The sequence below is a fragment of the Octodon degus genome, unplaced genomic scaffold (assembly GCF_000260255.1).
Source record: "Octodon degus isolate 3935 unplaced genomic scaffold, OctDeg1.0 scaffold00023, whole genome shotgun sequence".
In the NCBI taxonomy this organism is placed as follows: domain Eukaryota; kingdom Metazoa; phylum Chordata; class Mammalia; order Rodentia; family Octodontidae; genus Octodon; species Octodon degus.
In genome coordinates this window covers 3,176,522-3,204,451 of record NW_004524599.1, presented here as the reverse complement: position 1 = coordinate 3,204,451, position 27,930 = coordinate 3,176,522, and the positions used below count along the sequence as shown (strand labels likewise).

The window sequence follows — 27,930 nt, the reverse complement described above, 5'->3', positions numbered from 1 at the left end:
AAAAAAAAAAAACAAGTATTACTAATTTAGTTTGCACAGTATCTTTTCTTTCTTTCTTTTTTTTGGTGGTACCAGAGCTCAAACTTGGGACCTTGCGCATGCCCGGTAGGTGCTTATGCTGCTGAGCTGTCTCCCCAGTCCTGCATATCATCTTCTTAAAAAGAAAGAAAGAAAGAAAGAAAGTTCGTGTCTTTCAGCTCTGGTCAATTTTCTTCTTTATTAAATTTTCTCTTTTTCAAGCTACTACTAACAGCATGAGAGTAACAAAATTTTTGTTAAATCAAGTATTCTTAGCTTTCCTGGTTTTATTTTGTTGTTTTATCTGGTGGTGCTAGGTACTGAACCCAAGGCTTTGGCACTAAACTACATCCCCGACCCTCTTCATTTTTTTTTAAAACAGGATCTTGCTAACTTAAAAATGTGGCCATACTGGGCTTGAACTCGCGATTCTCATGCCTCAGGCTCATGTATTTCTTTATTTTCTTATACAGATGGAAGCAGGGCATTGTGGCACATGCCTACAGTCCTATCACAGATACTGGTGAGGCCATCGGGAGGATCATGAGCTCAAGGCCAGACTAAGTAACTCAGTAAGACTCCATCTGAAAATCAAATTTTAAAAAAGGGTTGGGCATCCCAGAATTCAAAAACCCAATCAAAAAAATGGGCATCTGAAATGAATATACGCTTTTCAGATGAAGAAATACAAATGACAAATACATGAAAAATTGTTTAACATTATTGGTCATTCAAGAAATTCAAATTAAAACAATGCAGAGATTGCATCTCACCCCCAGAAAGACTGGCTGTCATCAGGAAATCAACCAATAACAAATGCTGGATGGGCTGTGGGGGAAAAGGACCCTTCTCCACTATTGGTGGCCGTGTAGACCACTAGGAAATCAGTGTGGGGATTCCTCAGAAAATTAGGATTAGCAGTCTCATTCAACCAATTATTCCTCTCATGGGTATTTTTCCAAAAGAATTGAAAACATCACACCACAGCAATATATGTGCACCCACGTTTATAGCAGCACCATTTGTCACAGCTAAATCTTGAAAACAACCCAAATGCCCATCAATTGAGAAATCGATAAAAAAGATGTGGTATTTGTATACAATGGAGCAGCACTCAGCTATAAAAAGAGATAAACTCGAGGTTTTTAATAGGTCAATGGCCACAACTAGAGAATATACTCAAAAGTGAAATAAATCAGACCCAACAAATCTGAAAGGTACAATAGATACTGTGAAAGGGAAAGCGTTTGTTCAAAGAAAAGGAACAACTGGGATGAGGGAAAGGAGAAAAGAAAAAAGAAAGGAAAACACACACACACACACAGACACACACACACACACAGGACAGTTTGAATAATTATACTGCTGATTTGTGCTGATCTTTTGAAAGGAGTAGTTAATGCTTAATTTTTTTCTTTCTCCTTTTTTATTTTTTGCAATTTCTCCTGACTAATTTTGCATGCTTATATTGTGTAATTTAAATGACTAATTTGAAGACAATATACAATATAACAACCACTGTTGATTTCCTGCCATTTGTTTGTGAAATCTGTAGTTTCTAATTTTTGTACTTTACTATTTTTAATCTTAAAATATATATATTTAATAAAGGTATTTTATATATGTATTAATTAGCTAATTAATTTATTTGTTTTTTGAGGGCTGGGCATATATAGCACAGTGGTAGAGCACCAGTCTATCATGCTTCAGATCCTGGGTTCAATCCCCAGAACCTCAATGGGAAAAAAGTTTTAACATTTTCTTCTTGCTCCAGCCTCTCACTCCTCTGTGGCTTATTTAAATACCATTATTAGTTTTTCTTCTACTTATTTTGGTTCCTTACATTTTGGAACCACATTCCTCAGCTGTCCGTTCTTCGCACATACGTGAGGCACTAGAGGCGTGCAGAGCGGGCAGGGCTGTCGCAGAGGGTTCCAAGGTGCAAACCCCTGCAGCTGCACCAGGCAGCCCCTAGGCGCTCATCAACAAGTCAACTCCAGCTGCCTGCTTGGTGGGGGAAACAGATGATGACGACAACAACGATGCACTCCCCATTCACTTCCTGGGGAAGGTAGTTTGGCTGTCAGAGCTTTGGGGGGCCAGGGAGGAAAGAGGCCCTAAAAGCCTCACTGTTGGACACGTGCACTTTCAGCCAGGCCCTCCAGTTGCAATGCACTTGCCCTGTGCCCACCTCAAATGCACCTAGAACCCTCAGGTCTCGGTGCCCCTGCCCACACTGTCCAAGGAGCTAGAGCAGAGCAACCACCTGGCTGAGCCAGGACCAGGGGTCTGTACCTTCCTCCAACTGTCCCACTTTCTGCACTCCTTGTCTTTCAAGCGTCCTGGTGCCAGGAACCCAGAGCCTCTCTACGAGTCCAGGTGCCCCAGCATACTTCCTATCCAAGTCCCCTCCACAGGCTCCAGAAGAGTCTGTTTTGTCAGTCACCACTCATCTGTCCACTTCCATCTTCCAACAGTTCCTGCCGTGTCTCATCTACCACTATAGCCTCATTTATCTTCATGGATTTCTGAACTATAACTTTCAATTTTATCATCAATTTAGTGAGTTTTTAGTAAAATAAATGACTGCTCAATCCATTGTGCTAAGTGGAAGTTCTATATCAAAACTATTTTGACATAAGAATTATCCCATTTTGATATCTCAGCTCTCTGTATTGTACCCAAATGTTACTTTAGAGCAACCAACTTAATAATATAAGCTATGTGCACAAGCAGACTACAGAAATTGCTTCTGCAAAGTTTCTTTTATAAAGGCACTTCATCCTTTTATATGCTAAACAAAATATCTTAGATTTTATAGGTAAATTTTACATAATGTCTCATATTTGTTATTTGTACTATTTGTATTTAGAGAAGCAAGTTAAATAGAATTCAAAATTCCTAGTGATTCGGTTAGACAAGAATGCCTGCTCTTAGCTGACCTTTTAAAAACAAAAAACAGTAAAGCCAGGCTGTTATGTTGAGACCCAATACTATTATGGGCTCCTGGACTCTTTTAGAATATTTTGCTGAGTTTACACACCTATAATATTCAAATAACGGAACTTAACAAAAAAAGGGGATACAGATGAATGTGCATTTTGTATCTGTGTATTCAAAGTGGTTAGGACAGATATATAGTTATATTCTCTTAATGAATAGAGGGATTTGTTCTAATGGTGTTTGTAAACAGGATATCATGTCCGCACTTTGTACAGCAATTAACCACTAGGAAGAATGTATGCAATGTGTTAATTACTGAAACTGTCCTACCAATTTGATTTGAAACTGTCTCATTGCTGTTTATCAATAAAATTATGGGGAAAAAAAATAAAAAAAAACAAAAACCAAACAAAATGCTTCTTTTCTTCACTAACCCTGCCAGAAATTCTCATTGCTCTAATTTATTACAACAGGTCATTTGTAAAAGATCAAGCAGGTTGTAAGTGGTAGAAAAAATTTAAGCCTCGGTCTCCTAATACTTTTCATAATAACCCAAATTATATTTTCATTAATAATTTTGAATTAGGGGCCGGGGAGATGGCTCAGTGGAATAAGCACTTCCCTGGCAAGTGCAAGGGCCTGAGTTCAATCCCCGGTTCTGCAAAATAAATAAATAAATAAATAAATAAATAAATAAATAAATAAAATAATTTTGAATTAACATATTCCTGCTAGCTTCAAACACCAGAGGTACATGCATGACTCTCACTGTGGACTATACAGTCCCTGATGGGACTGTCCCATGCTACTAGGTAGAACAATCACACATGCCCCACTGGTGGTTCAGAGCCACCCAGCAGGAAGACACAGGAATTATGATGACTTTGCTGTGAACATGTTGAATCAGTAATAATAATTTCAGGGTAAAAGTTTAATGTCTTACTAGATAATTAAGATGCAATATGCTTTTGCATTTCTGGGTAAATATTTATTCTACCAAGATGCTATGAGTATTAACAAATAAATACCTATTTATATAATTTTTTTCAGAAAAAGTGTTAGAAAGTCAGTGACAGTAGTAATTTAAATTTCTCATCCTTGAAATTCCACACTGAAGGGGACGTGCCCATTAGTGCAATTGTGTAAATGCCTGCTTAAGCAAAGCAGTCAGGCTCAGGATGCTGTGGTTCAATCCCCAGATCCTCATGCCTCACCAAACCTGCCCTTAAGGCATCCTGAGCCAGCCAAAAACAAAAAAAAAGAAAGAAAAGAAATTCCACACTGAACACTAAGCACTGCTGACATTCACTTCCTGCTCACCTTGAGAAGCAGACAACTAACAAAGGTAGGCCTATCAGAGTGAGACAGTCACTTTTACTTGCCTGTAGATTTTAATCTTCTGATTATAAATTAGTAGTCTTCAACTAGTACACTATTTTTCTGATATATTTCAGAGTAACAGGCATTATCAACAAACCTGTTTTATCAGTTAAGTTCATTAAAAAGATCTACCATAATAATTTTCATTTTATAGCATATAAATTATAATTCATTAATTAAAATGGATCACTAGGTGACAGTGAAAAAGAGCATGACAAAATTTTACAGCTCTAAAAGTTACTGCTTTTATTTCTATTTAATCATTTTATCAAGATCTGGGGTTTTATGTATTAAAAAGTTATATACTTTTTCAAACAATCAATTTCAACCCATATTAATGAAAACAATCACACTATTCACGCAATTTTTGTTTTCAGGTAGCTAGAAAACATACCTGGCACTAAAAAATAGAATACTTATGTATGTTCTTAAAAGGTGCACACTGAGTAACCCAAGTCACCCAGCGCAGCTATGACTGGCAGAGCACTTCCTAGGTACCAGGTGCCACTCCTAGCCCCTTACTAGCCCCATCATGGGACACCCTAATGTCCCATCATAACCTAGGGCTGCACAAGCCACACACAAGCTGTCCCGGGTACAGCAGCACTTGCTGCCAACATTCCCCACCTCCTTGCCAGGTTCCTCAGAACGCTTGCTGCATAATGAGCTCGCATCCATGACTTAACTTCTTCAACAACAGAATATTTGCTCTGCTTTCCCTTTAAGACTGGGGATGAGCTGAGCCACACTGTGCCTAGGTGGAAGCTGGAGGTCCTTGCTCCCACAGGTTGGTCTGAATATCCTCTAGGTCGCAAGGCTCACTCACCCACTCCTTCACAAGTCCTTCCACTCTGCATGTTGCACACTGTCTCCTGTAACCTTCATGAGCTAATAAGGCTGACAGAAACCTTCTCCAGAAGGACTCATATACTCCTGTGTGAACAATGTGACCCAGGGACACCAGGCTCCTCAGAAGTCCCTCCATGTGGAGCCCGTAGTCTTGCCTGTGTGGCTCCTCAACCATCCAAAGGAGAACCATATGGAAAGCCTATTTTAGGCAAGATCACTGGCATGGATTTTGGTTTGGACCCAGTGACAGGGCGCAACAGTCTGCTTTCTGTTGATAATGCTACTGGTAGAGACTGAACCCAGGACCTTTGCACTGAGTTACCGCCTCAGCCCTCTATTTATTTATTTATTTTTAATTTTTTTCTTTTGGTTTTTTGAGACAGGGACTTCCTGTATAGCTGACATCAAACTTGCAGTGATCTTCCTGCCTCAGCCTCCCAGAGTGCTGGGATTACATGCAGGCACTCAGCTTAGCAGTCTGTATGTTGCACCATCTCCTCAGGAGATTCCTGAGGCTCCTGATCAATTCCCCAAGCTGAATGTAATCACTGTATATCACAAACATATTAATACATTTTTTTGAAAAAAAGATGCACCCCTAAAGATCTGAAGAATTTCTGCCCTAAAACACTCACTATGTACTTCTGTCTCACCCTATGGCATTATTTTAGAAAGCTTCTAACAGCAATAGGATAATCTACTTTCACATTTTTAAAAAATGTCCTGCACGTTGGTGACCAGCCCCTCTCATCCACAACAGCAGCTCCCTCCACTCTGAACTGCCCGACTTATCGATCACTGTGAGACCAGCAGTGTGCTCTGTCAGCCTCTCCATCTGCTCCACCCGACCTATCCTTCAGCCGGCCTGCCAGAACAGCCAGCAGTCTCACGCCCGCTCACCACGCCAGACTACCGTTGGAGGCATCACAGGTTTCTCCTGACTTCCAGCCCTGCCCAGCATGGCCCACACCTGAATGAGCAAGTTACTGTCCTCAGACTTTTCCACTTCCAGTTCAGGCTGGCCTGCAATAAGCATCATCACCACTACTACCCGCAGGGCATTAGCAGACGTAGATAACAGTTAACCCATTCAGCCCCAACAAGTCTATGAGACCAGTACATTATCATTCCCACGACAAAACAATGACACTGAGCCCAAGAGAGATGACTGCCTAAGGTCCTATCCAACCCCTCTCCATGTCTGGACCTGGGTTGCTTCCCTCTCAACTCTACTGTTAGGAGGAAATGAGAACAGGAAAGGCAGCATTGCTGGCATGGTGGTGCATGCCTGTAATCTGAGCGCTTGGGAAGCTGAGGCAGGACTGCTGTGAATTCAAGGCCAGTTTGAATGGCACAGCAGGAGCCCTGTCTGAAATAAACAAGTAACAACAACCCAAAACAAAGAAAGGCAGCCCCGTCACTTGCCACTGGGGAAAAACCAGGCACAAGCAGCTACTGTCAGCACCCTCATCCTCCCCTGGTTCCTCCCGCCTTCCTGCGGGAGGTGCATGCCTCCATCGTTGGCTTTTTATAAGACAACAACAATGATTTAAAAAAAAACTTCTACAAATCTCACTGACAAGTATTACATGTTAAAAACCTCAGTATTTTATCAGTCCAAATTTATACAGAATAGAATGTAAAAGCAGTGTGGAAAACTTCAAGAAGGAACAGCAATACTCCAATTCTCACACTCACCTCTTTCTTTTCTTGTAGTCCTCCAGCTGCTGGGAATGGGCATGTCTGCACCTTTCTAGCTCGCACTGCCCGCACAAGTCCTCCAGGTGGAGCAAGTGATTTTCTACCTCCTCAAAGCTGGCCTCTAGATGAGCTAAAAGTATGAAAGATTCAAGACTCAGAACGATCATAAAAAAGTGTCCAAAAGGCAAAGTCTAAACTGTGAAGACTGTTTTGCATTTGCTTAATAATCCTTATTAAACTTTCCTGAAGCAACATTAAAGGACACTTCAAATACTTCATTAACCAAGATGATGAAGAAATAAACTATCTTGATTACTCTTACATCTTGATCCTGTACATCACATGTGAATAAACCATTTTCACGTCCTGAGAATATGGCAAAATATAATTAACACAATTATACCAACATAATTTAATATTTATGACTTCAAGCGCTTCAGCATTTGCTTTGCCTCTGGCGTACTGCAGACACCAGTCTCCCAGGCTGGGGAGCTCTGTCCGAGTACGCAGGAGGCCAGGCCGCAGCTCCTCAGTGGGCGGGGAGAGCCTCAGTGCAGCCTTTCCTTACACTGCTCTGTCCCACACCACAGAGCTAGCTCCACAGTGCCACTGGAACATGAAGATCTGGTCAAATCCTTCACTGGAAACATGCAAGACCAGAGCCTGGAGAAACTAATCTAGCACCACACCCAAAGCCACTTGGCTAGGGAAGGGCAGCAGCTGGAATCCAAACCAAGCTGCTGCCACATCTTAAGATGCTGATGTCACAGGCGTGGGGGCAAGGGCTACACAGAAGAAAAGTTTGGAGGTCAAAGATTTTAGAATTGGACCGTCTCAGGGCCATTCGCTGAACTCCCACTGACACCTGCCTGTCACTGGGACACAGCTGAGATGGCAGGCCTGGTGTTCACAGAGCCTACCACAGAGGGAAGCAAATGCCAGGGGCAACACGGCTGGAGAGCGCAGGCAGGCGCTCACAGGATGGCATCTAACATTCAGGGTAAGTGTGGCAGGGATGGTTCCAAAGTTGGGAAGTGACAGGGAGCCCCTCACTACTAGAGGAATTTAAGTAAAGGGCAAGATGGTGTTACATTAATTGCATTTACATATTTAAAAATTTTTATTAAATAGAACAATGACCAGGAGACTCAGCCTGGGAGCTAGCACTATGACATCAAACCTGAAGGAGCAATGCTCAGCTCATTCTGTGGTAACCACGTTGACATGGTCCTAAAACATACACAAGACTACCTAACATACACTGTAAGAAAGGAGACCTCGCTTGCTTGGTGATCAGGACTAGAACTAAGCATATTTAACCCTGAGTGGCTTGTTCCCTTGGCAGCAAGCACACACTCCTGCCATCTGGAGAAGTGGCTTAGGCCCATGAGTCCTGCCCCACCCTGCCCTTGTAAGATGTAAGGTGGTGTCTCACCAATGAAGGGGCCAACAACACACACCTTACAGAGCTGCCAAAAGGGCTAAGGGAGCCACAGCACCTCGACTTAGCACTGACAGTAATTAAATGAGTACCTAAGCATACGTACAGAACCACTTCTCATGAGGGCTAGCTATTATAAGTCACTTCGAACTTTTATCCCTGTTGACCAATATAATGCAAACAAGATCTATGGATAGCACACAATATAACATTTTTAGTTTTCTCTGATAGACTCATATTGAGCACCTACAAATCACACTGTAATGTGTCTTCTTGGATTTAAGATTCCCTTTATGTAAGGGGGAATTAGAGTTCAAGTGATTTTTAAGAGAGTAGTAATGGAGTTATAACTACTCATATTAGATAATGTGCAATGTTCTTTTCACGTCTTTAATTTTTATTTGAACAGATGGCAATTTCCACTGAGATTCTGGCTCTGCTGGCTAACCACAGAGCTAACAGGGCCAAGAGCTTGGATGAAGTCAATCCACTGGCAGGCCAATTGATTTCTCATGGACTGAATTGTGTTCTAGGTATGAACTACTTGGTGTGCCAGTTACTCTGTTGCTAATGATAGGGGGACCAGGTGTGAGGGGTTTAGTACCAACCTGGAATTCCTAATGAGAAGAAAGAAATTTATCTTTCTGAATAGGTAGACAACATCAAGGGTTTTTTGGCTGAATGGCAAATTTAAGGATGCTTAGCACAGTCAGTGGTCACTTAATTGTCACCAAATTCATATTTATGATCGCCCCTTTAAGAATCTGCAAAGACCCCCCAAGTCTTTTCAGAAGCCTGTTAAGCTCCTCAGCTCACACTCACAGAACCTACCACTTCTCTGGCCAGAAGTGACTGCATTCATGCCACCAATTCTGTCCTTCACCTACTCTTTCTAGCTCACAGCAGAGCAGAACACGTGCCATTCCAGAGGGGCCCAAGTCCTGCTTCCCTGCTTCATCTGTCTCTGAAGTGCAGCCTTTGCAACCTGTCAGTATCCTTGGGCCAGCCCGGGCCCAGGTCTGCCTCCAGCAGGGGGCTCTTGCCCTCCTCTGTGCTTCCAGATGTTGAACGTCACTTAGGACACATCTTCTCACTGACATTGTATGGCCATCTGTGCCCTGTCACGCTGGGAATCAGTGCAGAACTGAAGGGTAGATACTGTACTCTGGCATAGTTTTAGGTCCTAATCGCTAGTCTGCTGAATTCTATTAAGAGTGACTTGTGATAGAGTGACTTTTACTCTACAACACACAAAAAAAAAAAAATCAAGAAAACAAATCTGATTCATGTCCACGTAATTTGAACATCAAGAGCTTATGCTAAATTTTTCAAAACAGTAATATAAATGCAAGTAGAGAACTTAGAAAACATGAAGCAACACGACGAATCTTCGTTAGCAGTACGTATGCATGTCAAACCAAGCCATGTCATCAGTGAGTTACAGGAATGAGAACTTTCCACTTTAACTCTTGAGGAGCTTGAAAACAGTAACAAAATATAGAATTATATTTAAATACAAGTTTTCATCCATTTTATATTAAAAACTTTAAAACTCTTAGATTACAACCACATACATATGTATGCCAAGCATTTAAATTGAATTTAAATTGGCAGAAATGTTCATTTCATAACCTGCTCACTTCTACAGGAAAACCAGCTGCATAGCTGAGTAAATCTGGCAGTCAACTTGGAATGCATGCATGCCTGCAAGTAGGCGCAAGGGCCAGGGGTTTGATACCCCGGCCTGCCGTGCCAGCCCCACCCCTGGGGCACGCTGAGATGGCACATGAGACTGGGTGGGGTGCCGCACCTGTAATCCCATCTCTTGGGAGGCTGTAAACAGGTGGATCACTACAAGTCTAGTAATGAGACCCTGAACACACTGTAGACCCTTCCCTAAAATATAAAAAACAAACAAACAAAAACAAAACTTAGCGGAATGCATGCATGCAGCACACTGGCAGGCCTCCACACACGAACACCTGACAAGGCCCTCCAGCCGCACCACTGTGCTTGCTCTAACAGCAGCATGGGTCTCATGTAGTGATTAGTGGAAAAGACAGGTGGGGCTTCACTGCGCGAAGCCATCGGGGACACCAGGCAGCTGTGCAGGGAAGGGCCCCACGCGTCTCTGTGAAAAGGCCGTCCCAGAGGAAGAGCAGTTCTGCTTGGGGTTTCTCTTCATGCTGTCTGTTTCAAGTACATAATATCTGTAATGTAGCTAATGATATATGAAGGATGAAGGGGCACACTGAAATTATTTTACACCTAATGAGTTCTTTTCTAACAAAATAATTAGCCTCACTGAACAAAGCGATCTTCTTTGCCTACAAACCCACAGGTCATGGAACCAGGGTAATAAGATCACAAGAGTCTTCCAATGCTTACACTACACCTGTATATAAGCACTCAGTGGTAATACAGAAACTTTAACAAATGCATTAACTTGCAAAAGCCCACATGGAACAAATGAGGTCTACTTAGTAGGCTAAAAGTTGTGTAAAGACAGTCAGTGTCCTCTTTGAAGGATCTAACCTCAGAAAGTGGCCTGGTAATAATATAATCTAGTTCATGAAATAAAAGCCATACCAGAGTCCCTATTAGATGCCTTCTTAAATTCTGTATGGAAAAAAGCAAAACAATGATGTATTAGGCAGTCAGATCAAAAGATAAACTCAGTCCATGTCTGTCATTCTGTGACATCAATGTGTTACTTAAGGGCAAACAGAATCTTCTGTTCTAGAGGATGGAACAGTCTTATACAATAGGTTATACAATATAAACTAATAGAAAAGTCAAAGACAAGCCTCTGATGGGTTAAGCTCCAATAAAGGAATAGTACTAGACTACCCTCTAGTGGAAATTCAGCAGAATTCAATAAATGCAGTGCTTTCCAAAGGTGTTTTCCTAGTTTTATGATAAAACTCATACTGTGGTTATTTCAACAATAAGGAAACATAAAATCTGAATAAAAAGGCAGCTTTTCATCCTGACACCGTCCTGCAATGCACAGTCTACTGCACTGCTCACTTCCGTATATCGTTACTGGCTGGAAGTCCAAACTCTTCTGTAGCACAAGCTAAACTACAAAACATCCATCCAAACTCCAAGTCACAGAAAATGGCTTTGAGGATTGGTAAAGGCCAGAGATTCTCACTAGCCTGTTAGCATGTGGATGGTTTATACCAGCTGGGTTCACTGCAGAGCTAAGAACAGCACCTGGTCCGCAGCAGGTATCTACTACACTCTGCTAAGTGCTTTGCATTTGTCTTACTTTTGTTGTTGCTGAGACAAAATACTGTGATTGATTTAGTAATCACATATCCTTAATCCCAGGATCACACACTCTAGATCCAGCCACCTCTGAAGAAGTCCCACCTATGACTATGAGGCTTTGGGGAACAACTAGACCCAAGCCATAACAGCCTTTGTTGGTCACTTAATCCTCCAGCTACCCTTTGAAGCAGGTAGCTGTCTCTTAGTGGGCTGGTTTCAAGGCATCTGGGAAAACAACTGTTTGCTCAAGGCTCTTCAATAAAATGGTAGAGTATCTGCATATAATCCATACCCACACACACGCCTGTGTACTTTAAATCATCTCCAGATTATAGTAACAACACAAAAATATAAAAACAGTTGTTATACTGTATCGTGTATGGAGTGATAAGGAAAAAGTCTGTACATGTTCAATGCAGGTATGTCTTCTCAGTGCAGCTTGCTGCATCTGCACAGGTTGAACCCACAGATATCCTCATTTTGCAGATAAAGAAACCAAAGCTTGGGGCAGTGAAGGAACCTGGATGGCGCTCACAAGAGGGGAGTTCTAAAAATGAGAACAATCCCAGATCTCAGAGTCCAGAACTAAGCTTTCTGGCTTCTTGTGTATATTTACTCTTTCTTAAATGACCAATTCATACTTATCAATAAAACAGGCCTTTTCATAAACTGAATGGATCACATCTATTAAAAAATCAGTACGGATGGATTAGCCATTGCCACATAACGATTCCTGAGGGTCTAGGTAACCAGGAGTTGTATTTATGAAGCTACAAAGTGGCACAGCTAAGAGTATCATCAGAAGCCCAAACTGTTCACGTGACCTAAAGCCTTGCTCTTCTGTCAGGGCAGACCTCCAAGATAAAGCAGGACCAGCTGGGAGAATGGAGAGACTGCACAGCAGAGCAGCTTGACAGGAAAGCATAAACATTCACAGGGAAGGCCAATCACTGCTTTTTTCCAAGCTGTTTCTATTTTTTATTATTGCTTGACTTTTCAAGACTTGTAACATTATATCTAAGTTTACAGGGGATGATAGATATTTTGAGGCTACCAAAAGGAAAATTTCAAATAGCACATGAACTAAAAATGCTTCCTATCCAATGTGTTGCAAAACTTAAGGAAATGAATTCATAAAGATGTTTTATTTTTTCTTAAGTCAAGGTCTTGCTATGTAATTCAAGCTCACCTTGAGGCTACTAGACACAGCTTATACTGGCCTTCAACTTTCCTCCTGCCTCAGCCTCCCAAAGGCTGGGATTCTACGCACACCATCATGCCCAGCTGACAAAGATCTTTTTAAAACTTAACTCACAGGGGGCTGGTGGGATGGCTCAGTGGTCTAAAGCACCTACTTAGAACAAGCTTAACAAAGCCCACGGACTGCGGTTCAATCCCCCAGCACCATATGCCAGCCAGCCCCGCCCCCTGGTGGGCTGAACTGGCCACACACACACACACACACACAAATAAATAAAATTTAAAAAAAAAAAAAAAAAACTTAACTCATAAAGTCTGGCTTCACGACGGCTTCCAACTGTAGCAGAAACACTGATTCCATGCAACTTCAGTTGCTAAGTGTCTCACAATTTCAGAATCTCACTGAGCTATAATATTCTAGGTCAACAAACATTAGGTCTCTGAGAGTCCAGTCACTTATTAAGTACAAATATCAGGCAAGTAACAGCAATAAATTAAATCCCAAAGATAGCCTATATTTAAATGTCAGTGAATAATTTAGCATATATATGTACGTGTATTACCAAATATCTAGATTTTAGATGTATCTTCTAAACAAATTGAATTAACTCTCCAAAAAGAGTTCAATGTAAGTTAGACACAGATGGGGGTATATATGTGGGGGCACTGGTGGTAGATAATTTATTTCATTTTTAAGTGACTATCTGCCCAGAATAGTATCTCAGAGAATTCTGTAAGTATTAATTTGCTCTTACTGATAGTTGTCTCAGATTAGTAAAGAAAATGCAAGTGAGCATTTAGAAAGCCTACCTACATCCATTTATGAAGCCAAAATGTAGCCTCTAAAAAGTTTACGTGACCCTAAAAATCAAGCTTTTTAAGATATTACAATCTTAATTGGGCACAAAAAATACAGTATATTCAAGAAGACATAAAGACTGCACTTCCTAAGTAGAATTCACTATGAAAATAATACTGGTGGCAAAATGTATGTAACCCATAGAGTGGTATTAAACAAATAACTATTTTTAAACAACTTATTCTCAACTGGAACTATAAAAAAAAAAAAGAGGGAGGTTTCAATGAATAAAAAGCAAGTGACTCAGAAATACAGGTAGATAAACTAAAAGAAAGTGGCTATGAAGAAAATTCCAGGTATCTTGAGGACTAGTTCCGGGAGCTGGTTATCCAATGCTGGGAAGGATCACAACTCCCTTCAGGACGTGAACACTGCAGAGGCACCACAGCCATACTACAATTCTCCTAGAGCCCAGCATCTCTCTTCCAAGCCTTGCCCTCAGAGTAACAGCCCAGAAGTCCTTGTCACAGCAGGGGTGCGAAGAGGACTGCTCAAGGAGGCTGAGTGACAACTACTATCCTACTCCCCACCACCCACTGGAGAGAACAGCACTGCAATTGGGGTTCTTTCACCTTTTCATTTTGGTGGTACTTGGGTCTGAAACCAGACCGTCTGCGCTGAGCTACACCCCAGCCCCATTATTTGCTGACATAGGGCCTCAGTAGATTAACTAGACGAGGTTTGAACCTGTGGTTCTTTCGCCTCAGACTCCCAGAGCCCTGGGATTATAGGTGCACACCACAGGGCAGGGCTCAGCTGGCCTCCACCTTATTAACTGTGGTACTCTAAGGCAGTCACAACCTCTCTAAGTCTTCATCTGTAAAGTGGGGGTAATGAAAGTTACGTTTTACAGGGTTCTTGTGAGGGTGAGGTAGTATCTCTAAGTACCTAACCAACTCTGCTATGAACATTGGTGATTATTACTAGCAAAAGCATTCCAAATGCCTTTTAGCTTTCTTTAGACACACAAAACAATTTTTATGATTCACTACCTCCTTCATAAATTAGTTCTGTGTTGCTTTAAAGTAATATTAAAAAACAGGAAGAGATGAAAGGAACATCAACCTTCTCACCTTTAAGAACTAGATTAGGTTATTTCCTGTAGACACCTCCTATTTCAAATAAGTCTATGATCTTAAACTTGATTAGAAAATAGTGCTGAGAAAAATTACAAGAGGCCACTGTTTTTTGTTTTTTTTTTTTTGAGGCCACTGTTTTGATGTAAGTCCTACACTAGGCTCCAACAGATCAAGCCAAAAATAAAAATGGAGTTGCTCATGCTAAAATTCCACAGCACCAAACTGAAAGCTGTTTATCGGATCTTAAAAAAAAAATCAAAAATGGAAAGATAAAAGCTAAACTTCCTAGATAGGCTAGTTTCAACTGGCACAATAATGAATCTTTTACTTTAATCCTTACATGAAAATATAACCTGAAGTAACCTGATGTTAACTGATCATTTGGAGGGGAGAGTCAAGGTCTCACTCTGTAGTTCAGGCTGGCTTTGAATTCAATATATAGCCCAGGCTGGCCTCGAACTCATGGAAAACCTGCCTCAGTCTCCCAAGTGCTAGGATTACAGGTGTGCACCACTGTGTCTGGTTCCCAGTCAATTTTCTATCGTTCTGTCTCCCTATACCCACCCTTGAAAGAAACTTCATTTATTTACTTATGTATTTATTTTTGTATTTTAGGGAAGGGTCTGTCTACAGGGTGTTCAGGGTCTCATTACTAGATTGGACTGTAGTGATCCGCCTTGTTTACAGCCTCCCAAGAGATGAGATTACAGGTATGCGATACCACACCCAGTCTCAACACACCCTGGGGGTGGGGCCAGTATGGCAGGCCCGGATCGAACCCCTGGCCCCTGCGCCTGCTTGAAGGTGCTTTAATCCGCTGAGCTACTTGGCCCGCCTGAAAGAAACTTTAAATGACCAATCTGCTTTTGTTTGTGCATCCTTCAGACCATTTTATTTGTTCAATAAACCAATCCCCCTTTTAACCCTTAGAACACTTTGTTTCATGGAATGAAGTGTTGCCCAACTCCAGAATCATAAATAAAACCAGTTACAATGTTATAATGTTGTCTTTTGATAATAGTAAACCATATTATCCTTAGATGTTATCCCTTTATTTTGATAATAGTAAGTCATATTATTTTTTTTAAATATAGCTTTTTAAAAAAATTTATTTATTTTATTTGTGTGTGTGTGTGTGTGTGTGTGTGTGTGTGGCCAGCTCAGCCCACCTGGGGGCGGGGCTGGTTGGCATGTGGTGCTGGGGGATTGAACCGCGGTCCCTGTGCTTTGCTAAACTTGTTCTAAGTAGGTGCTTTAGACCACTGAGCCATCTCACCAGCCCAGTAAGTCTTATTATTAAGACTGTCAAAAATAGACAATTTTCTGCATATAAAACAAGTCTCAATAAATCCAACCAAATGAGAATAAAAATAAATTTCCACAAAGTCTGAATTTAGTCAAACAGGTACCTTCATTTAAATGGATCTGCTTGCTCTCATCAGTAGGAGGTGAAAAAGAGGTCATTCTGTATGCCACACAGCGATAGCGACCTGAATTTTAAAAGCAACATCTTTTGGAACACGTCCTACAGCCAAGACCCAGTCACACTAGTTCTCTTCATTTTCTACACTTACATTTTTAAACTAGAAAACCCAATGTCACAAAGAATCCTGGGTCACTTTACCAATCAACAAAAACTGTATCCTGAGCCAAACTGTGGCAGAAAATTGTATCTTTCAGCAAGACTTTTTATTCTTCACCTGACTAATCCTTAATCAGACTATAACACTAATTCCAATTCACTATTTTCCAAAAATTCCTATTGACCAAGAATTCATGAATTCTTAGAAAGCTCTGAAATTAGACCAAGTTCCATGGAGATTGCTCTCATTCCTAAAAAGCGATGTCCTCAGACACCAAACTTACCCAGACTTGCTGTCATGGATTCCAAGTCTGCTATTAACCCCGGAAGCTGCTGCAGCTGCTCTTGCAACTCCATCAGGCTGGTCTTCTTCTTCTCCCAGTGCACAGAGAGCATGACCACCTCGCTGTCCACCAGCTGCAACACAGCCGGGGGGGGGGGGGGGACCTCAGGGATGAAGGGACTGCACGCAGCGCGACGAGAGTCAGTCCATGTGGTTTTTAACAATCCTTTATTGAGTATAGAAGTTGTTTTCCTTTTCAGAAAGGAACCAACTTAATATCAATTCAGTAATTTGAATTCTGGAGTTCAAATTACTGCTTATATCAGTGCCACTTACCCTACACAACAGTTCAAAAATGACCTTAGAAATGACTTCTAAGTATGCCCTGGCTTTAAGGAAACCATTCATAGAAAATCCAAAGCTAGAAAAATATAAAACAAAAAACTACCACTAACAATCAGACACATAATAAAAACAAATCCAAAAACCTAATTAATAATTATTTACTTTGCAAAAAGAATTCTTAGAAAAATTCTCTACTACATTTTAAATGTACTATGATAAATTTATGTTTAAATAGAAACACTTCTTTTTTTTTTAATATTTATTTATTTTTATTTATTACATTTATTTATTGTGTCTGTGTGTGTGTGGCCAGCTCAGCCCACCAGGGGGCGAGGCTGGCTGGCATGTGGTGCTGGGGGATCGAACCGAGGTCCCTGTGCTTTGCCAAGCTTGTTTCAAGTAGGTGCTTTAGACCACTGAGCCATCTCTCCAGCCCGAAACACTTCTCACATAAAGGTAAATCGTTCTGTACATTAAACAATTACTAGAGCTAGGGCCAACTAGATAGCTCACTGGGCTGGAGTTCAATCCCCCACACCACACGACCTTCCGGCCCCACCCCAGGGGTGAACTACAATGGTGAATGAGACTGGGCATGGTGGTGCATGCCTATAACCCCAGCACTTGGACAGCTGAAAAATGGAGGATCACTACAAGTCTGACCTGTGTAGCGAGACCCTATAGTCCCTGTACTAAGATACATTAAAAAAAAAAAAAGAATTACTAGAACTATTGGTCAAATCCAGAAAAAAAAACATAATGATTAAGTTAACAAAGAAGGAACTGAGATGTAAAAGGCTTAATAACAGGGCTGAGGGATACCAGACTAGCCTAAGATAATTCTTACTTCTTTTCCTGAAGACTAAAGAAAATAACAGGCACCAGTTTCTCCCAGACAGTTTCGGTGTTAACATGATGGGAGAGGAAAGGACCTAGGGTACGATGCAGAAGGAGCAGCCGAGGTCTGTGACCAACAATAAGCAAGGATTGTGAGCAACAGCCATATCCTAAAAATAAATGTTGCAAAATCGACTGGGGTAACGGGAAAAAATACATTTGAGTATTATATGTAAAATCACCAAGTTCACAATTAATTAAAAAGGAGAATATAATTTATACTTCACAAGACTAAGATTCTTCAAGAGTTAAAATCTGAATACAACTATCAATAAAATAGGAAAGAAACTGAAAGAAATGGATACACCAAAATAAGACATAAAGTTATTGGTATGTGGTGCTAGTGTTTTGTTTCCATATTTTAATATGGTAGGATTCTACACGGGAGCAGACCTGAGCTGTAACATGAATCCTACAGTTCTTCAGAGCGCACTGAGGGATAAACACAGGGCCTCACGTTCAGGTTCCATCAGACACACCACATTTTAGCAGTTTTTAATTTTTATTTTTTAGATGGGGTCTTTCTGTGTCGTCCCCAGGCTGGCTTTACCCACATGGGTCCTGCTGAACGTGGTGGCACAGGAGGGCTGTGCTGAGGAGGGATGATCTCACCAAGTTCCAGGCCAGCCTGGACTACACAGTGAATTCTAGGCCAACCTAAACTACAGAGCAAGACCCTGTCTCAAGAAAACCAAAACCAAACCAAACTTGTGGGCTTCATGGGTCCGCTCACCTTGCCACGTCCAGCTTCATTAGTCCTGTGCACTTAAAGCTCCCTAATGTCAACTGGTCTTTATAAAAATTTCAGAAAATAGCTTAAAAATACTGAGCAGCGCTAACAGACACAGCTGTGATGCAATGAGGACATAATGAAGGGAAAAATGATCTCAAGACACAAAGCTCATTTCTAACATTCAACCAATGTCTTGAGGTAACTTACTATACGTAACCTGGTACGTGGCATCCCTCTTAAAAAGCATGTTAAATCTTCCTTTGGTTAGCTGGGTAATACCTGAAAATCTTGAATACACAATTCTTAAATATTAACCATTTCTTACTAAAAATCAAAGTACAGCATGTTCAAATGTTAAAACTTAACAGCTGGCCTGGGGGTTGGCTCAGTGGTAGGACACTTGCTTGGCGTGGGGCAGGCCATGGGTTCACAACTCCTGCCACTGCAAAATGAAGAAAGCAAGCAAGCTCAACGACTTGGTTTGTACTTCCTGTGAAACTGAAAATTACATTCTGCGGACAGAATAAAATCTACTTTTACAGGGTTCTTGGGAGGGGATAAAGAACACATGGGAGTGCAATAAAATACTACTTTGAAAGAATAAGAGGTTGAATCTCTTTAAAATAATCATCAACAATTATACGATGACCCACACTTTGATTATTTTTGTGTGTGCCAGGCCTTGTGCTAAGCAATTTGCACATATCCGCTCATTTAAACCACACAGAACCTCGTAAGCCAACATTACCCTTTCTAACTTACAAATAAAAAAGCAGGTATCATGAAGCTAACTAAATCCCTTTCCAGAGGACCAGCATGGGCCTTAACTCTACTCCAAGGAACTGGACAACAACCCCTTTCCTTTAATTTACATACTAGGGGTTGTGCTATTGGGATATATGAAGGAAACAAAACTGACAATCCCAACAAAAAGCATTCTGAAACTTTACTGTTACCTGCTCCTTCTAGTATTTGCAATTTTTAACTTAAAGACAAAAAATAATTTATCTCCAGAAGTTCAGTGTCTTCACCTCTAAGTAAACAGCTCTAAATAAACCTAGCATCAACACAGGTGACCAATTTCAGCAGCAAGACAAAGGGCGGAGTACTTCACTCCTAAATCCCTTCTAGTGCACTGCAGTTAGGAGAATAAAGCTGCAGCAGGAAATACCAGCCTTGACAATGTGGGTAATACTAGCACCTTGCTGTGGCTAGCTTACATTTGGAGCTTAACTGTCCCCCAATTGCCTACACGTTAAAGGCTCAGACCCCACCCTGTGGTGCTCCTGGGAGGTGGTGGAGCCTTTAGGAGGTGGGGCCTACTGGCAGGAAGTTAGGTCACAGGGGTGAGGGGGTTCCCCTTGAAGAGGGATCTGAACCCTAGCCTTTCCCACTCTCTCACACTGGTAGTTGGTTCCAAGGGCTTTGCTTGAGCTACACCCTCAGTCCTTTTAAAAGTCTTTTATTTGAAGACAGGGTCTCATTACATTGCCCAGGCTGAGCTTCAATTTGCAATCTTCTTTCCCCAGTTTCCCAGAGTGCTGGGATTACAGGTGTGAACACCATGCCCAGCTGCCTTCCCTCTCTCTCACATGTCCCAGCTGCCAGGAGAAGAACAATCCCCTAACGCCACACGTGTCCCTCCATGAACGCCCAAGGCAACATGGCCAGGCAACCATATACTAGACTTCTGAGACCCTGGGCCAAGATGAATCCTTCTTCCTTATAAATTAATTATCTCTGATATTCTGTCACAGCAATAATAATCAAACATCATGTAATATTCCACAGTTCAGAGCTGCTGGTGGTTACTACATCCGACTTCTGAATAACTTAGGTCAGCAGAATAAGTAGTCCTCTACCACATTATAGATGAAGAAACAGAAAGATAAAAATTATTTGTCCCAAGATCAAAACATTATTGTAGCAAAAATAAGAAGAGTTTCCAGCATCCACTGCAGTTCACTTTCCACCCGTCAGAAGAAACCCACCCAACACAAAAGTGTTATACTCTGTGTTATCACAGAGTGTAATTCAACCCACTTACACCATTTTAGTATCTCAACTGAGATACTGCCTCAATTCTAAGACTCCATATTAAGAATTTGCTTTAGGGCTGGCCAGATAGCGGATTCAAGTGGCTGCTTAGACTAGCACAGTGGCCAGAGTTTGATCCATGATGGCCCTGCTCCCAGAGTGTGCTGAGATTTTGAGACTGGGCGTGGTGGTGCACACCTGTAATCCCAGCTCTTGGGAGGCTGAACACAGGCCGATCACTTCAAGTCTTATCTGTGTAGTGAGACCCTGTACTAAATACATTTAAAAAATAAAATAATTTCTTAAACAAGATTAATCATCTGCAAGTGTATTTAGCTGGAAGACAAACAAATTAAAATAGTGTACATTAATAAATTTACAAATTTCTAGCACATACACGTATACTGCATGTGTTTCCTAGCCACATCAAACAGCACAAGTGTGTGCAGGCTGCCTCACTGCCAGAAACTGGTGCTCATCTCCTTTTAGGAATTTCTGGGGCTGGGGAGACGGCTCAGTAGAATAAGCATTTCCCTGGCAAGCACAAGGGCCTGAGTTCAATCCCCAGTTCCAACAACAACAACAAAAAAAGGAATTTCTAAGAAAGATGTCAGTGTCCAAATTTCATTATATCTACTCCTGTGCTCTATACAGCTATTACATCTTCCACTAATTCACAGTGACAATAAAGAAAGTCATTCTAAATCAACTAAGAGAATCATAAAAATATCTAAAAGTGATTCTGACCGGCAACAGAAGCACAGAGCATCTGATCGTGGGTAACAAAGCTGGAAGTGTGTCAGCTTTACCATGACAGCTAGCAGCTCCAGTGTCTTAATCTAGGATAACAAAAATGACCTGCATTTGACTGTGGTTACAGTTGTACAACTCTGTCCATGTGCTAAAATCTATTGAACTTTAGATTTTAAGTTTGTAAATTGTGTAGTATGCAAAGCTTAGTTTCATAAAGGTTTACTTTTTTTAAAAATTTAAGCCTTAAATGTGTGTACCAAATAATTTTAAGTTCCTTTTGTTCATTACACACTCATACATAATGCCTGGAAAGTATGTATTCTAAGTGAACTGAGCAATAAAGTCACTAAAATTTTTATTCTTTCTGCTAAGCAAATTAATGCTTTTAAGTAGTATAAGGAAGGCTAAGTTTTTGTCCAAAAAAGAAGAAATTCTAGGGTTAGGCACGGTGGTGCATGCCTGTAATACCAGCATTCTTAGAGGTTGAGACAGGACAATACAACTTCAGTTAGTGGTAGTTGAAACCTTGTTTCAAAATTTAAAAATTAATAAACGGCTGTGGAGCATCCCAGTGCTTAAAGCCCTGGGTTCAATCCTCAGTACCACCAGCACAACAAAAAGAGATTCTTAAAGAATAAGCAGAATGAGATTATATCTTATAATTTACATTATTGCGAAGTACCAAACTTCAATACAAGACATTATACTTAGATGAATTGAATATTTTTCTGAATGAGCCCTCCAGCCCAATCATCCAACTGATTAACTGTACAAATTATGCTTTATTCAAGAAGTTTCATAATCAAGTACTAAATTCTAGGTATCTTGTAAAATTATAAACTTTTAAATGGCTAACTAGCATTTAACATTCAAAAAGGACATTCTGCCACGGGTACAAGATGAGCCCACTGGTTACCTCTCCAGCGCTGGCACACTCTTTGGCTCTTCTGTGAAGTGCAGCCCAAGTATCTTCATACCTAAGAAAATCAAAAAATAATTCGAGATGCGAATATACACCAAGAAAGAAATGTTATGAAGATGAATCTCATCAGGCGTGATGGTGCACGCCTGTAATTCCAGCACTTGGGAGACTGACGGAAGTGTATTGTTGCAAGTTCCAGGCCAGCCTGAACTAGAGAGGAAGACCTGTGTCAAAAAAAGGAAAAAAAAAAATCCAGAAAATAATGTAGTTCCAGAAAGCAGCAGCTTAAAAATAATGGAAACATGGTCCAAGGCCACAGAAGTTAACTGGAAGGGACTTCCAACAGTCTAATACGGGACCATTTGAGTAGCAAAATAATGATAGTAATAAATTATAACTCCAAGAATAAGACATGTATCCACACGATAAATAACTGAGCAAGTAAGTCAGTGGAAGAGAAAAACTTCAGAATTCCTCGTAGTGATAGTGATTTTAGAAAAAATGATGTAACGTGAAAAATCATCATTGGCTAACACAACAGAAAAAACTGTCTTAGGAAAGAAACCCAATGGATGTAAATTAGTATGTAAGAGTACGGTGGGAAGCAGGGTACCTACACACAGTATTCTCAGAGTATCTCCCCACAGGACACTCATTTAATAAAATGTGGGAAACACAGTCAACAGAGGAGAAACCCAGCAGTTATTTTTTTTTTAAATTTTTTATTTATTTATTTATTTATTTGTGTGTGTGTGTGTGTGTGTGTGTATGGCCAGCTCAGCCCACCAGGGGGCGGGGCTGGCTGGCATGTGGTGCTGGGGGATTGAACCGTGGTCCCTGTGCTTTGCCAAGCTTGTTCTAAGTAGGTGCTTTTAGACCACTGAGCCATCTCACCAGCCCCCAGCAGTTATTTAACCAAGTGATGAAAGTCAAAATCAACAGTAATGAGATGCGTTAATATCACATCCTTCCTAATGCGATGTACTGAAAAAAAGACATGAAATCACTCCTCCGTCATTCTTGGCAAAAGGCACCAATTTGAATTTATTCACTAGGAAGAGGGAGAAAACCCATATAGATGGGCACTCTGCAAAATAACTCACCAGGGCTCTTCAAAAGTACCAGAAAGACTCAGAACTGTTCTAGACTGAAGGAGATAAGGTGACACGGTGACTGAGTACAGTGTGTGCTTCTGATATATATTTGCTCCCAATACCTTCAGGGCAGGTTTGGCTGGCTCGAGTTGTTGGGATCAAACCACAGCAACTTGAGCCTGACTGCTTTGTTGAAGCAGTCACTTAAAAAACTGAGCTAAGGGGCAGGCCTCCTGCGCTTCTGAACTGGATCACCATCCAGAAAAAAGAATTTCAGCAAGCAAGTGATGAAATCTGAATAGGTTTGCAGTAAAGTACTTACTTGAAATTAAGTGTTCTGGCAAGTGCAAGGGCCTGAGTTCAATCCCCAGTTCCACAAAAAAAAGACATTAAGTGTTAATTTCCTGGGTTTGGCTGGGCGTGGTGGCACACTCTTCTAATTGTAGCACTTGGGAGGATGAGGCAAGCCTGCGTGACAGCCTGGGCTGGTGAGTTCAAGGCTAGGCTGACCTACATGTGAGGCCCTATCTCAAAACAAAACAAAACAAAAAACAAACAAACAAAAACAACAACAGAAAAAAGAATTTTTTAACTTCCTGGTTTTAGTTAGGGAAGCTGGAATCCTTGTTCTATTTTTGTAATTTTCCTGTAAAGTCTGTTATTATCTCAAAATTAAAAGTTAAAAAATAGAATTTCTAAGTATTATCCATATGGCTGTAAAACCTGATTTTTAATCTTATGTAAAATTCTAGCTATCCAAATGATAATTCTCTAAATAGGAGTACATCTTTGATAAACATACATTGCCTCTCTCCACTGTCATAGATTTTCCTGTTGAGCTTAAACAGGAATTTTAATTGACAATCCCAGACTATTGCCAGCATCTACATAGAATGAAAAGCAAGGTGGAAGGTTATGCAAAACAGTCCTACTGTCACTGTCAACTAACAGATCAAAAATACTCCAGTGTATCAGATGGTATGAGCACTAATTAAAACCAACAAATACAGTGTATCCTTGATTTATAAATTCAATTCGTTCCTGAGGGCTGGTCAGTTGTAACTCAAGCTGACAGCTGAGGGCTCAGGCTCCTCTACACAGCCTTCACAGTCTCTCTCCTGCATACAGGCAGATCTTGGTGTCCTTAGGAAGACAATGGCCCAGGATTTCTCAACCTCATACAGGAAAGGATGCTGCACTGCTCCTTCTAGAACTTTTTAAGGGTTAAATCTGTATCTGAGAACCACTCATGGTTGGCACTGTGATCATAACTCAAGAGTCTGGTTATAAATTAAAACTACAATTCTAGTCAACTTCCCAAGTTGTTCATGTCAGGCCAGTCCTAACTCGAGGATCACTTAGTTACAGGATGCCAGGCACTGCTAGGCACCAGAGTTGCTGAGCCAAATTTTCCTTTGGCACAGAAGACTTAGTGAATGTCTGCTGACCACATGTAATCCCAGCACTCTGGACGGCTGAGGCAGGAGGATCACAAATTCAAGCCAGCCCAGAAAACTCAGTGAGATATTGCCTCAAAATAATTATTTAAAAACCAATTAAAAAGAAAAGGCTGGGGTAGAGCTCAATACTAAGGCATTGGGTTCAATCACCAACACGTGCCCCTGCCTCTGCTAAATGAATACACACACTAATTTAAAATTTAAAATTCAAGGCTTTACAGTAAAAATTTCTATCATTATCCTCAATCAACAGAAAAGAGGAAGCTAATTATCACTCGCCATAAATTCCAGATCATTCTTTTCCTACAATCCTCCCATTAGTTTCTCCCCCCACAACCACATTTATGTTTTTTGCAACCTCTTTATTATCTACCACCCTCCCTCACATCTATCTTCCTATGTCAGCACCTTGTTCATGATTTTCCTGTTGTATCTGGCACTAAGATTCTCTAAATAATAATCTAGGTCAGCCTACCCATTCACGTGCTCTGCTCTGCTGCTGTGCTACTGCACACTGTTGGAGACAGGCAGGTGACCGTCCTCTACAAAGTCGTACTATCAGAGGTCCTACCTGCTTTCCTCATTACTGAGACAAAATACCCAACACCCAAAGTTGAAGGAGGACAGGGTGAGCACAGCTGTCAGCATGCAGATTTCAGTCCACACTGGCTGCCTCCAAGACAGGGCATGGCAGAGGCGCGTCACAGAGGAGGAGCGGTCCGTGGCAGGCAGAAGGTAGAAAGCAGTGGGGTAGTGAAGCGGCAGCACCAAGTGACCACAGCAGCCCTCTTTCTGTCCCTCACAATATCCAGGTCACCTGCCATGGCATGCACATCCAGGGTGGGCCTTTCTAGCCAGAACTGTGCCTAACCAATCAGTGGACTGACTCAATAATCACACACCCTTAGCCCAGCACCACACATTCGGGATCCAATCACCTGTGAAAAGCCCCCCTATGACTGCCTGACACTGGGGGACATCTAGAACAGCCATAATACCAACCTCACTTAGGCCTTAGCTGTCATTAAGTTTTTTATTCATTCCTATTAGCTGCTCCCTAAAATCCATACAGCAGGTGATACTTTACCTCATGGAGCCTGAAAACCCATCTCTACCCAATCACCCTCAACAGACAGACCTTATTGCTCTGTTTTACTGGGATGAAGGCCCTGATATATAACCTCTTTCTATCTTCCTGCTTTCAAATACATTTAAAATCACAAATGATGAAAAAACTGAAGAAACCATATCCATAAAACAAAAATTCATTCACTGAATTGCTGCACATATTCTCCACATATTATAGTGGAAGAGTTCACAGTATAGTTAAGAAAATCAGTCTGCATGTGGCTATCTTCGAAGGTAGATGAAGCCAAGTGCTAATTATAAAGCACTAGAACTACAGAAGTACAGACTGTTTTGGTGATACTGTAGTGGGGACAGAACCCAGGGTCTTGCATATGTTAGGCAGACATCCTGCCATGAGCTATACCCCAGCTGAAGGAGACTAATCCCTAACCTTGATGTGCAACCCTGTTAACAAGTTATGATTCAGAAGCCAGCAGGAAGATGGCAGAGTGGGAAGCAACACAACTGTCTCCTGGCCTGGACCACAGTGCTGACAGAGCCTGTCTGATGAAACAAGAGTCTACTGAAGGTGTGCAATTTCTAGGGCAGGCCTGGGTGGAAAACTAATGTTACTCTTGGTCAGTGTGAGCTCTTGGCACAGTAGCAGCAATGCGGTCCCCACACCACCAATCTGGGGGCAGACAGCCACACAGTGGTTTTTCTAAGCAGCTTTGGTGGGAGCCAACGTTGACGACAAGGAGTCTGTCCTCCAAGGGTCGCGGATCTGTGCCCTAATCTCTAAGTGCTGCCTCTGATCAGGGAAATGCAAACACACGCGCACCACAGTTATAAATCTTTCTCTTTCTTGCTACAGAGAACTTTTGATGGATTTAAAGGACCATCACCTGGTTTCTGTTCCCCTTCATGCCTCACTGTCTCCTCTTTGGGAGTCAGTCACTTAAGAACTAGGACTTGCAAAAGCAACCACACATACTGGAGAATCCAGAAAGTCATTGCACAGGTCCAGTGAAAGGTACATGCTCGGGAAAAGACAGGAAATCACAGTTTCACACGTCAAGGTGAACACCAGCACAGAGAATGCAACAATCAAGCATGAAGGGTAAACGTGGGAGATGAGGGAAAATCTGATCTCCAACATGATCATGGTTTGTAATTCAAACATCCAGTTTAAAAAAAAAAGTTGCAAGGCAGGCAAAAGAACAGGACAGCATGGTACTTCCAAAGGAAACAAATGGACTGAAAAAAAAAAAAAAAAAAAACCCTGAAAAAGACCAGGTGGTGAGTTCATTAAAAAATTTAGAACAACAGGGGTAGGGATTCAACTTGGGGGCAGAATACCTGCTTAGCATGCATTAGACCCAGTACTGGTTGAAGACGACTTTATAACTGAAATGAGAATTACTAGAGGGATTTGAGCAGGCAGAAACAGCAGTATGCTTGAAGCTAGGACAACTGATATTACCAGTTCAAGGAAGAGAAATAAAATGGACGAAGCCTAAGAGGCCACTCTCAGAAGGACCAGATGTGCACCACAGGAGTCCCAGGAGGAGAAGTAATCACGGAAAGCAACACAGCAGCTCCGCAAACAACTAAAAATTGAGTTACCCTATGATCTGGCAACTCTGACTCAGAGTATAATCCCAAAGAACTGAAAGTGGGGTCTCAAAAAGATGCGGATACACCCAGATCCATGGCAGCATTATTCACAATGGCCAAAAGCAGAGATGACTGATGTCCACTGAGGAGTGGAAAAACAAAACGTAGAGCACACACCTATGATGGACTACTACTCAGCATGGACAGAGAAGGAAATCTGGATGCATGCTACAGCATGGGTACACCCTGTAAACAGCACATGGAGGGAAGTAAGCCAGCTGCAAAAAGGCACAGACAGCACCGTACGATCTCCCATCTGTGAGGTCTAGAGTAGTCTCATTTATAGAAAAGGTGGAATGAAAAAAAAAAAAAAAGAAAGAAAAGAAAAGGTGG

General features: G+C 41.4%; 1 protein-coding gene across 2 annotated transcripts in view; it reads right to left on the bottom strand.

Annotated features, from left to right (window-relative positions):
* The window catches only part of Dtnbp1 (dystrobrevin binding protein 1), a 146,417-nt gene that overhangs the window by 104,402 nt on the left and 14,085 nt on the right, over nucleotides 1-27,930 (bottom strand). The window contains exons 4-7 of one of the 2 annotated variants that reach the window (XM_023712154.1): nucleotides 22,293-22,353; nucleotides 16,613-16,745; nucleotides 16,156-16,236; nucleotides 6,889-7,021 (exon numbers count right to left, since the gene is read on the bottom strand). In XM_023712154.1, the coding sequence (XP_023567922.1) occupies nucleotides 6,889-7,021; nucleotides 16,156-16,236; nucleotides 16,613-16,745; nucleotides 22,293-22,353 (408 nt within the window). The remainder of the gene's footprint in view (nucleotides 1-6,888; nucleotides 7,022-16,155; nucleotides 16,237-16,612; nucleotides 16,746-22,292; nucleotides 22,354-27,930) is intronic. The other variant, XM_004628342.2, reaches the window with a different exon arrangement.